General features: G+C 42.1%; 1 protein-coding gene across 3 annotated transcripts in view; it reads left to right on the forward strand.

Moving 5' to 3' along the window:
- BEND5 (BEN domain containing 5) overlaps window positions 1–13032 on the forward strand; it is a 963465-nt gene that overhangs the window by 853762 nt on the left and 96671 nt on the right. For all 3 annotated transcript variants that reach the window (XM_087732924.1, XM_087732922.1, XM_087732923.1), the window contains exon 11: window positions 2311–2463. In XM_087732924.1, coding sequence (XP_087589050.1) covers window positions 2311–2463 — 153 coding nt within the window. The remainder of the gene's footprint in view (window positions 1–2310; window positions 2464–13032) is intronic.

Genomic DNA, 13032 nt, shown 5'->3' on the forward strand with positions numbered 1-13032 from the left:
GGAGAGTTCAGAAAATATTCTCTAGTGACTCTGTGTTAGACTGGATGACTTGACCAATTGAATACTAAGCTGAGGCTCAGGTCACCTGTGTTCTGCAGGTGAATTTCTTGCTGGATAGCCTATGGAAAGTTATTTTTGTAATCTGTGCCTCTGCGTCCCTGTCTGTAGACACGTTCTTTTGGAAACAATTTGATAGCTATGGATGAATAAGTATAGTGTGACATAGCACAAATCATACAGTTTATGCCAGCACCTTTATTTGTGTTGTTTAAGATGCAAATTATACTAGTCTATTGTTATATACCTGTGCTTCTCAATTACTTTATATTAGTAAATATGGCCCTATAAAGACTTCTGTCTAGTTGTTCTAAAATAAGTATGACTTAGGTCACTGACTGCTATGTGAAGGACATTCGTGCTTTACAAATACCCAGTTTAACTAGATTATCTCCTCACTTCATCATCAAATCACCATTTTGAGACTCTACAACATGTTCTGTTTTATGGTGATATGCCAGTGTGCATCTGATCTCATCAAATTCTGTTTCTGATGGGGAAATTATCTTATGAAAAATAATATTACTCAATCTTGGTTTTTATTTCTGTATGCTTGGAAAGGAAGAAAATCCTATGTGGTATTTCATCCTGTCAGTGCTAATCTTTCTCCTCAGTGCTATATCTCCGAATAGCAGATGTGTGCTTTATTGCAGTGTTGGTCCTCTATAGCACAGCATAATGTTTTGGCAGGAGCAAGCAATTTATTGTATTAGAGTCGAATATGATCAAATGTTCCTTTTCCTATGAAGCATGGTCAGATATTGATATTGCATTAGCTAACATTTTAACATAGGAGAGGCTTAATAAGATACAGTATTACTCTCTCTAAGCTGTTTAATTAAACTAAACAGTCACTGTGTATTGTACATTGGTTTTCTGCCAAGGGAAAGTAAATCTGTATCATATTAGTTTCACATACCGAATGATGTTTTCCCCCCATCAGAGACTCTTTAGAAGAGCTGACACTGCTGTCACATGAACTGCATAATACAGTGTTTGTATTACATTGGACTGTCTTGTAGCTCAGTATTCTCCAGTAGCCTGAGCAAGCTTTATGTGCAGATGAGACATGTGGCAGGAGAGCTACATGTTGTATTTTACTGGCCAGGTCCCTATTTGCCACTGAGGGGTACAGGGCTAAGCATCATAATCTTTGTCCTGCTAACAGAGCTCTTCTCCATTCCCCTGTTGGGACAAGGAGATCTGAACTGTAACCCTCTGGTCACAAGGAAGGTTCTTACTGGCCCCATGGTGGCCAGGTGACAGGGGTGGGTTTGTCACTGTCTAGTCACAGAGCACCATTTGTTCAGGACTAGAAGTTGCAAGAGTTTGGGGAAACTCTGGGTAATCCAGTGGCATCTGCTTTGGTAGCACTTCTTAGTACTGGATTTTGCCTTCTCACTGCTGTCAATGGCACTGTACCTGGTGATCAAGGTGAATATTCACTCTTAGCCACTGATGGCAGGGGAATTATTATCACTTATATATGATGTGAGGAAAAAGATGTGTCCCTGGACTGGAGACTTGAGCAGTGTTTTCTTACAGAGCCTTCTGACACTGAATTGCCAATCTAGGAAGGGTATGGGGAGAGCAGGCACTTCTGTGTTAGTGGGTCCTGGTATTTTCTTTTAAAGCAAGAGCTGATGCAGAATCATGTGGGAAGTTACAAGCTGGGAGGAATTCAAGGCACTTGTTTTGGGGAGTTGTTCTGTTGAATTACTACTACAAAGCAGAGTAAGACAAAAACATTTGCGGTATTTCTCCTTATAAAACAAAATAAACTGCACAGGAAATACTGAAGTCTTATTTACACAATTTTGAGCCTGTCTTTCCTGGCAGAAGGGTACATCTGCATATTGTGATGCAGAACTGTGCAGAGATGGCAAAGCTATGCCCGAACAATCATGCTGTAGAACTGGAAGGTGCACATTTTTACCAGTGGCACTAAGCCCTGTATTAAACTGAAGGATAATGCTTTGGCTCTATTTTGCACAGTGACCGGTGCTGCATAAATGTTCCAGCCTTCTCAGAACAGGTAAAGAAATGGTCCTGTTTTGCATCTCACATGCACCCGCAAAGAGGCATGAATGGCTGGATGCATCAAAGCAATGCCTTTAACATGGCTCTCTGATGCTGGCACCATGGTTAGATTCAAGGATGGCAGTATTGGATTTATGGGAGGCTTCACCTACGTAACAGAGTTATGATTTATTTCATGCTGAATGTTATCTTGTTGTTGTTTTTCCTCAACAGAAGATTAACCTGGAGTTCTATATTGACATCCATGCCCACTCCACCATGATGAATGGCTTCATGTATGGGAACATCTTTGAAGATGAGGAAAGATTTCAGCGACAGGCTGTTTTTCCCAAGTTACTCTGTCAGAATGCCGAAGACTTCTCTTATGTAAGCAATGTTTCTCTTAATTAATTTTTTCCTAATTTATTTTTTAATGATAAATGTCTGGCTTAATTGGATTGTGTGAATTTTATTTTTATATGAATAGAAGGCTACTTAAAATTTTTGTCATTATGAGCTACCATCGTCCCTCTTATACTTAGCATATTGAAAAGTGGTAAGTTGTGATCTTATGTATTGTCATTAGACACATGAACAGAAGCAGGTTCTTCATCTTCCATATTGTAACATTTGGCTCTGAATTACTGGAACACTTAGTTTTTATCAGAACATCTTTTGTCTTTTGATCAACTAGATCAGCTTTATTTTTTCATTTTTTATATTATATTGGCTTTTTTTTCTACTTGTACACTTGAAATAATAGTATAATAGCAAATAGAAGTAAAAATAATAAACTTGAAAGAAAAGGTTAGATAATTTTCTGTTGAAAGTTGTGACAAAGGCAATACATGCTTTTGAAATTCTTTGATATTACCATGGAAAACTGTTCTGCAAGAAAATCTGCAATTGCTCAATACGTGTCTTGTAACTTGGAAGAAAGTATGTGTGTAGGTATCTCTGGATACTGGAAATAAATGGTAAACTCCTATAAATGAGTTGGAAAGTGGCATATGTTTTTAGAGCAAGTTTCAAGTAGAGTAGAACAGATCCTTAGCACACATTGGTTGCAGTAGCTCTGCAGAAGTCAATAGATTTAAGACTCTGGTCCAGCGTGTAGCAACTTTGTGTCCAAGTATGACCTCCTGGCCCTTTCCATAGCCTCTTTTGTGCATCAGTTTTCCTTGAAAGCAGTGTAAGCACAACATGCAATGCCCAAGCCTGCCTGCAACTGCTTGTTTACTTCTCCAGGCCCACCTTAGACACCTGTAAAGCTGCCAGCTAAGCTACTTCTATACAGCTATCCCTTGCTCTGTTTCAATCTCTGCACTCCAGGTTTGCTTAAGTGGGCAGTCTTTCAAGAAAGAGGTGTTTGGTGTTCCATTTTGCTTTGACTGGGATAAGGAATATTCAGAAACGTATCTCAGCCAAGACAGTGGGAACTTTCAGCCACGAGCTGTGAGGAGGGAAGGCAGCGGATGACATTTGGCAGCTATATAATGGAAACAGGCTCAATTAAAAATTACTTTGGAATCCTGCACCAAGCAGAGAAGAACAGAAGAACCTACTGTTTGGACCCTGATTTTGTGTCTGTTATGTTCTTAACCCTCTTTGTTACCTACCATATGTTTTCCCAGTCTCTGTTGTCCCCTTTTTGCTCATACTTCATCCTCCTGGTACTGAGAGATAAAGCTGGGTCTCCTCTCAAAGATGGGGACAGCTGGGGCATGGTGCCTGCCTCCTCTGCAGTGCCATCCCAACCAGCTTGTGGCAGAGGTGGTGGGTGGAAGAGGATAGGGACCCCGTAGCATTCCATCTGTTTAGCTCTAGAGAAACAAAATCTAAAAACAGATACAAAAGCAGATGAGTCTGCACAGCAAATGAAACTGTGATTGGAAAAAAGGCCATTTTCATCATGACAAGAATGCTAGCCTAAAGCTTTCTCATCAAGATGCGGTAGAGAATTTTTTTTGTCTTGTGTTTGTGCATATTGCACTGTGGAGTTTGAGTGGGAAGTGAGTAGAGAAATGGAGTTGTGCCACTGTTTTCTTGACAGATCTGTTCTAGCAAATGGAAGGAGGAATTGAAACCTCCTGATTCCTGTCTGTTTCTTTATTCTATGGTAGTTTGTTTTATGTAAGAGTGGGAAAAAGTTTGGATCAGTCTCTGACTTTCCTAAGGCTAGGCAGAAGATATCCTTTCCTCTGACTTCTCTATTCCCAGGATGGGGGGCTCTAGCAGACCAAACATTTCCCTTTTCTTCTTGGGATCAGCAGTGGCAGCTGGCCTGGTAATGCCTGGGCGGGTGTGTGGCTGCTGCTGCTTCCTCTCTTGCCTCTTAGTATTGTTTAACCATTGTCAGTTTTGTTTAACCATTGTCTGTATGTTTTGGGGGTTCGGGGGACTGCTGCAGTGTGAAGCTTTCTGTGGTCAGCCACTGCAAGGGTTTCTCAGAAAACCGTCCAGAGTCCAGAAGACCAAATCCATACTAAATGAGGAGGGACAGCAGCTGCATCTGTTCGCAGCTGTTTGGAGCCTGGGGAAGAGGGAGTTGGGTTCAAGGAACAGTCTGTTCTTGTCCGAGAAGACCTCAGTGATTGAATTTCTTACCTGCACCTGGTTGTTTCAAAACCACACTATACATAAGGGGGCATTCACAAATCATAGCAATGAAAACCTGCAATTGATAAGAGTTCAGAAATTTTGTGCTCGAGTGTGGGATTTCTTTCTGTTCCTGTGGGAGATTAAGTGTTCCTCTTAGCACAAGCCTCGGTTGACAAAGGGAAAATCTTTGAGAAAATGACGTAGGAAATAGAAGCCAATAACTAAACAAACAGCACAGTCTCTCACCTTTGACTCTCAATCTCTTTTCCGTAGAAGCTGGCAATCGGATATGTATGTTGGCATCCAGTGCACCACAGTTTGACCTAGGTGCTGCTGGCACTCAGTACATTGGGCTTTCCACTCACATCCTACTGGTCTCTTGAGACCGGAAGCTTTTCCCCTGCCATCCATCCAAGCCATTCATCTCAGGGCAGCTAAGGGGATAGAAGTGTTGGAAAAGCAGACAGCCACAAAGTGTCCAACGTGTGTGAAGCAAGAGGAGTGAATATTACTGCTGTCTCCAAGTGGGAAAGTCTCTGTTCTCTTGTTTTCAGCTTCAGCCATGTGGGTTACGTGACTGGTTGGAAATATCAGGGGTGAAGTTTGCTACGGGAAAGAGAGGAAAGGAATCCAGAGCTTCCTGCATTTAAAAAGGGGGGGAAAAAAAGTGTTGAAGATTAAAAATAGTGTATGTAAATATGCCCTATTGACTGCTCAAAGGGAAGGGGGGTAGTGCATCGTTAACATTACCAGGCTGGTGTTTGAAAGTGTGGGAATGGACCACTGTTGTTACTAATTAATTTTCCAAAGCTTCAGGAGGTCTCATTTACATTGTATGCTGCTGCGGCCATTTGTTGGGATTATAATACTTCAACAGCAGCACTTCAAGTGAAAACTGGCGGCTGCATGAAGTGTTGTCCATAATTGACTAGCTCCATGTCTTCACACAGCACAGAGACAATGTTCCATTATGTTATCCATTGACAGTATCATTGAAAAGATTACTCTCCTTAAAGCATCTGTCAACCTTGATTGATTTACAAGGGACAAAGAACTGAAAAGGTTTGAAGTGCGGGTACAATTTTTGCCACCGTTTAGCATACATAATGGTTCTCCTTTGATGTCAAAAGCTCATCTTCTGTTAATAATGCAGAGGGCTTTTGAATGCAGGCTACTTGTATGGAGTTCCGCACTAATAACCTACTTGCTGTGAAATGGGATTCACTTTGGAGAAGCAGTCATTTGTCTGGGTTTTACATGTTCGGAATGAATCCCGACTCAAAGGGATTTCTTTCAGTGCTCTGCATGATTGCAGCTGAGCCCAACACGGGTTAGGGAAAGCAGACAAATCCTAGCCTGCTCCTCCAGCCGAGAATCTGGCAGAAATCACGCAGCCAGATGCAAAGGAGCATGAACAACAAGCCTAAGATGATGCGATCAAATGCCTTGTGCCGTTTTGTCTGGCAACCTTCTATTAATATACTTTAGAGTGCATTTCATGCCTGGACTGCTTTCTTCACCTGTCATTTCCAATAGGTCTTTTTATTTAAATGGCAGCATCCAAGGGAGATTGGTGATTAGAGTAGGGGATGGATAGGGGATTTGTGCCTGCATGCCTGTTGTAGGACCAAAGGCAAGTCACCCAATGTCTCTGTACCCTATCTGTTGAGCAGAACACTTAACCTCACAGTACTGTGGAAGGCTGACTGTGGTTTGTAGGTAAAAATTGTGAAAGGAACCAGAAATTCTTCATTTGTACATGCCTTCAGAAACAGAGGCCTGCCTTTCGTTTAGCTGTCAGCACATGAAGAGGAAAGTGAAAGAAGAGCTAGGAAGTTTTGCTCCCAAATAAATACATGAAACATTCTTGGGCAGCTGTCTAGGGTAAAAGGACAAATTCTGTAAGGAAAACATTTTATATTTTCAAGGTTTAAGAAGGATATTTTTAAACATTGGGGAATAAATATAATCTGTATGAAAGCTCTAACAGTGAGAGCTGACAAACTCTTTTGAAAGGCTGACTCATTGGGGTTTAGGAGCAGCTGTTGACACCATGTCTGAGTGCATTACACATCAGCCATGGCTAGGAGTTGTTGCAGTATTTGGAGGGGTGTTCTTCATTTGACCTTTCTTGTTCTGGAGAGTGGATTAGTCATAACGACCAGACACAAGCACTTGAGCATTTCAAGAACCTGCTAGTCTTAGGGGTGGCTAATTTTGACCTTTGTGACAGTATGAGAGGAGACCATCTGTTCTCCCTGGTTCATTTAAAAGAAACAACCGCGGCCATTCTTGGATGGCTTTATCACTTCATAAAGATTGCTTTTCTTTGCAGTTAAAGGAAAAAGACTAGCCAGAGGTACTTGGCTTAATCTTGTTGGTTTTTTTTTTCTTTGGACTCCGAACTGGTGGTACTTGGGATACTTTTGAGTTCTCATTTCATTTTCTTGTATTCAACCTCCCAGCAGAGCACCTTCCTTAGAAATACTGTTTGTCATCCTTTGTGTGCCATGGTTAGCCAAAGACCCTCATAAAAAACTTGGGGTCCCGTTATGTTGGGCACTGGGTAACTACTGAGAAAGTCCACAACCCCAAGAGCTTCCAGTCATGTTGGGAAAGAGGCAGAGAGTGGGTGGCAAGTGACTTGCTTGAGGAAATCAGAGAAACCCAGGTCTCCAAAGTGCCAGTCTGTTTTCTTTGTCAGAAGTTCCCTATGTTTTATGCCACGCTGCGTACTGAACAGTGAAGTCTCTGAACAACAACCCACCCAGTTTCCTTTAGGGAAACATGTTGTTAACCCCAGTGCCATAGCGCTGTGACCTAAAACATATTTTTGAGACTATCATTGTCTCAGCAATATGAGAAAATTCAGATATGGAATGATTTGCCCTAGTACTTGTTGTTGTGGTTTTTTGTTTGTTTTGCCTTTTTTAGCCTGGATATCTACAATTGAGCAACCAAGGAAAATATTTTAATCTATCGATATTTTCTATTGTTTTCCTTTTATCCACATACTCCGGGTCTGTTCTTCTTATTTCCACAACACCGCCCTCATCCATCCAAGCTTTCTTAGGGAAGATGTGTTCCTTCCAGCAAACCTCCTCCCATCTACCTATGGCAGCCTTGTTGGGCTGTTATCACTTACCCTGGCTGGACATACCCCTCTTAGTCTTGTGATCCCTATCACTTATCCCAGTGTGTTTTGGGCCATGTCTGAAGGAAGTGCTGGCACAAGTGCCTGAGGGAATAATAACAGCTCATGAACATTGAATGAGCAAATCCCAATAATCTGTTCCAAAATAAAGAAGAACCAGTTTGTGTTGCATGTGGCTGGGCAGCAAGCAAGTTGCTCAGACCTAGAATTCATCTTGACGTAAAATCCTCACTCACTTGCACCACTGTCTCCTAAATGCCTCTCTGCTGTTTTTGCAAAAAAGACCCTTGTCCCAGAAAGGCAAAAGCTGTTGCATTCAGGTAGGTTTTGTTAACATCGTGCAAGCTTAACAGATCTACTCAGAAATCTCTTAAAACCTGAGCACAACAAATGATCCTACCTTCTTTTTTTGTTTTCTTGTACCAAGGCATTTCCAGGAAGACAAATACAGCTATTACATGCTTTAGCACCCCTCTGAGATGCATTTCTGCTCGCTGCTCCTTGGACATGTTGCTCCATAAGTTCATTTATTTATATATTTATTTTTCCTGGAGGATGGGTGATGGGAGAGAGAAAACATGTTTCTGGTGGCACAGGGAACAGATTGTAAAGCCTGTGCTTCTAAGCATTATAGGTTTTGGTCTCACAAGAACTCTGCCCTCTGGAGAGTCATGGCTAAATGAAACTGCTCCATTACATCGTGCTGAACCAGTCCACCCCTCTTTTTATACAGAGGGTTGAATTAATTTGTATTGCAAAGAAAAGGAAAAGGAGGGGGGAAAAAGTGCTTGAGTAAATGGATTTTCTTTCAGTGCCTTCTTGCTGTGTTGTTTGTGCATATAGGAGTTGACAGTCCATTCTCCATCCCCACACAGGTAGAAATTTTGAATATCCACAGAAGAAACAGGTTTTCATAGTAATTTTATGGTGTATTTTCAAGGACCATCATTACTCTTGCCTAATGTCAACAAGCTCGGAGCAGGTGACAGCCTCCCACAGTAGCACACATGAAAGGAGCTCCTTTACATTCAAACACAAGCTCTCCCTCTTGCAGGGCGCTGCAAATTTCACTTGGCTGGGACAAACTGTGCTGTAAAGGAGGGGTAGGAAGTTGGTTAAGAACTGGACACCCATCCCCCTCCCAGGATGTCTTTCTGGGTATTACCTCTTTAACTGTGTGATATTTTAACATATGTAGAATACAAGGCTTGTCAGAGAACTGTTCCAGAGCAGTGAGAGAGCCCAGGAGGAGTTTGAGCAGTGGGCTGTACTGGGTTGCTCTGGGAGCAGTGTACAGCATGCCGCCCCTCCTTAGAAGGGATTGTAATCTCCTGATTTAGACCTACAAGTTAGCGCAACATCTCTTTGCCACAGAGCAAACCACTTTTTGTGCAGAATATTCAAAGCAACTGCATGCATGATGGTTGTATTTTCCTTTCTGCTTCTCATTGTCCTAAGTTTCTGTCATTTGTATAAATGATTATGAAAGCACTCCCAGGAGATCGCACACACGCTCATAAAACTATTGTAAAGAGAAGTATTGCAGGCTATTGCTAGAGGCTATTTTATTGTATATTTTGAGGAAATGTCTCGTTTTCTACTGACAAATAGGGAAACTGAGAACTCCAGAGACACAAGTTATTTTCTAAACGGTGTGATTATTCTGTAGAGCTTAGACTAGGAAATGCCAGCTTCGGCATCTTTGGGGAAGGATGTCGTCTGAGAAGCAGAGCTTGCTATTAGTAAAAAACAGGGAGGAAAAAGCAGATATTTTCTTCGTTATTACCCTGAAGCATTTGCAGATCCCTTTTTTGTGCATATCAGTGGTCACAGCTTGGGCTGGCTCTTTAAAGGGAGATAAGTTCCAGACTAATTCTCTGGTTTATGGGTGATAGGTTTGTGCATTACGTTAATGGTTGAGTAGGTGACATTGTCACGTGTGGCTAAGTGCATTTCTGGTGACAGGGAGAAGCAGACTCACTGAAGAAGGAGCTGAGAGGACCTGAGGAAGTATGTTCTGAGAGACAGCACACCCTGTGTCTGTGGTGCATGTGTTTGGGGTGGCAGAATCTAGTGGCAAGAGGAGCTCTGACTGAGGTTTGCTTAGAGGATGGGGTGAAATCTGCCTCCTTCGCTTGCCTTTTCTGAGTAGCTTGTTACGGGCTGCTCAACTCTGTAGCGGAGTCCTTGACTGACTTTGTGAAGGTCCCAGGTAAGGCCATCGCCACCATGCTTTGTTTGGATGCAGGGTATTGTTTAAGAAGCTCTCTCAGAAAAGCTGCTGTTTTGATTTGGATTCTAGTTGCATTCGCTGCTATGGTGAAGCCAGTGAACTCAATAAGCATCTTCAGTGCTGTAGCACTCGGGGAAGTGGGAGCTGTGAGTACAACGAGTTTCAGTGCATGTGAGGATGAATTCTGGGGAATGTGAAACACAGGCCAAATCCCTGCACTGGTGCTGCCACTGTAACTGGTACAAGGTGCAGAGACAGGCAGCAGGCTGCAGAGACCTTCATCAGTCCTGGAGCTGTACAGCACAGAGCACTGTAGAGAGCAGAGCACAGATATTAATGAGCAGTGAAAAGTGCAGCTATTGTAGTTCTCGCAGGTGAACAGCTGAAACCCTGAAGCATGAAACCCGGTTGCTTTTCTAACTACAGAGTTTCCAAAAAGGGAGCTCATTTGGTAGTTTTGGTTTTAAGGCATAAACTGAGAGCTTATAAAGCTCCTTCCTTCCAACCCCTCTGCTAATGACCATGCAAATATGTGTTTTTATCAGCAAACTTAAGCAGGCATGACTGAAAGACACTTGGAAGGGATGGGGAGGGGGAAAGATCTGGTATTCCTTCACTACACATTAAAGGGATAATGAAGCCCCTCAGGGAGCAGATGTGTGTGTGGTGACAAAGTACCTTTAAACTGTTATTTCGCTGAGGAGAACTGCACTTTAAAACCTGACAATGTGGTGCTAGGCAGGTTGTGTTCGTGGTACTCCTACAATGTGATGCTGCCTTTAAGAAAGGATGATTGCTGTCTGCTTTCCGCTGAGCACTAGGAAGAAAGCAAAAAGAGACAGCTAGTAGAATGGTGAAAATCTCTTAGGATTTGAGGCCATTTGGTCTTCAGGTTTCAGTTTCAGGCTTTTCTCTCTCCCATTCTTAGGACAGGTCAGACTGTTTCAGATCTCCTCTGCACACCTTTTCTCAGATTTCTGCAAATCAAATTCTAGTTCAGAGAATATTCCTTTGTTAAACCAAAAGTTTGCTGCCCACCTCAGTGTTTCCTACCAGGCACCGAAGTTATGAAACAAAATGCTGTCAACTGCAGAGCTGTCAGTGAGAGTGAGCGAGAGCCCTTTTCACAGGAATATCAGTCTAATCTGTCTGTCCCTAAGGGATCTGGAAAATTTCCAAGTAATGGGATCCCTCTGAAATGATACTGAGCTTTTCAAAACCTCCTCTTCCCAAATTTCAGTGGTCACAAAGGATTTTGAGATGAAATACGTTTTCCTCCTGTGCATCAGAAACACAGCAAAGCTGCAAGGTGAGATGAGTCAGGGAACAATTTTGAGCTCTGTTCCATTTCATCACATCTCTGCTCCCAGAATCCTTCCTCTTTACCTGCTGCCTCCTTCAGATCGGCTTTCTGCTACCATCTGCCTTTGGGATTTTCTCTCTTTCTCTTTCTCTTTCTCTTTCTCTTTCCCTTTCTCTTTCTCTTTCTCTTTCTCTTTCTCTTTCTCTTCTTTCTCTTTTAATTTTTTTAAAATAATCCCATGTACATTTCAGGTGCTGGCTGTAGCTTGTTTGTAAAATAAATTGGAAGAAGGCTGACTCATAGCAGCCTCCCAAATGCCATGATTTCCAAGTCTCCAGACCCTGTTGGCATGGAGTTGATAGCCTATCACAAAAAAACACTAACACATGTGCTTTCCAGTCTATTAAGAGAGTTAATGGAGCTGGTGAGAGGTGGGTGTCAGGAGAGAGTTAAGTTGGCTTTTGAAGTGAGAAGTTTCCTCAGTGCTTCCAGAGAAGTAAGGAGATAAGTTTTGCTTGTAAGATATCTTGATGGGATACCAGCTGCAAGAATGGCAGGGTCAAAGCAGTGACTGCTGGGCACACCATGGCAGTAATTAGCTCTATCCATATGAGGAAAGTGAGCTGCCACTTGCACCCCTCTTATAGCACCCTGTGTAGGGGCAAACAGAAAAGTCACAATTTGTAATATCGCTATTTACAATCTTCTGTGGCAAAGATTTCAAAGCCAGTGCATTTCTGTGCCCTTTTCCTTACTTTTGCAGACTTCAACAAAGGGTTCTAGAAAATTAGAGAGAGTTATAGCTGATACTGTAAAACTCTTCACCAAGATGGATTTGACATTGTCTGGGCTCCAGTCCATTTCCCAATGGCACATCTATTCTTCCTTGATGACAAGTGTGTCATTCCTTTTTTCTAGAGCACTAACTACTAACTTTTTTATTATCGCTTTTTTCCTACACTGGGGCAGTGAGTTGAGGGCTCATAGAGGTCAGACCTGCTTTAGAAAAAAAGCTTGCTCTTCAGCAGAAAACTGTGGTAAGGTTGTAATTGAGTCCTGATTACACTTGGCTGTTGCTGGTGTGATAGGCGAAGAACATGAAGCAATTTGTATGCATAATTCCAGTTTACCCCAGTAGGTAAAGTGCTTATTGCTCAATTACAGAACAAGCAAAATGTGGGCAGTTTTTCTGGTTTGTGCGTTTGTTTTTTTTAGGAATAGTTACCTCAGTTGTGAAATACAGCTTATTTCCCAAATGGAAATGGCATAGGATGACCCAGCATAATTTTAATTGTGTTGTAATATGAAACCATTCTCTAATTATGAATCGTCTTAGTGTTTATGTCTGTGCTCTTCTCCAGGGAGGATTTCTAACATGATTCTCTGATTCTTGTGAGCACACAGTTGAACATGCTACATCCTTTTGTAAAACACTTCCTGGACTTACATCACCTATTTATATCGGCAAATGGAAGATCTCTTTATTCTGAGTTTCATGCGGATACGCTGTGAAGACAAATGATCATCTGGGAAGCATTCATGTTGCACACTAGAGCTCAAGTTTTTGAAGAGATATGCAGTTTGCTACTTCCTTCCATGGGCGCATAAACAATCAGTTTATGCAGTAGACGTGAACAGCTGGTAAAATCTGTCTGTTGGATTTCA

This window comes from Nipponia nippon, unplaced genomic scaffold (genome assembly GCF_047370975.1).
Source record: "Nipponia nippon isolate SJK-2023a ecotype South Korea unplaced genomic scaffold, ASM4737097v1 scaffold_5, whole genome shotgun sequence".
Classification (NCBI taxonomy): Eukaryota; Metazoa; Chordata; class Aves; order Pelecaniformes; family Threskiornithidae; genus Nipponia; species Nipponia nippon.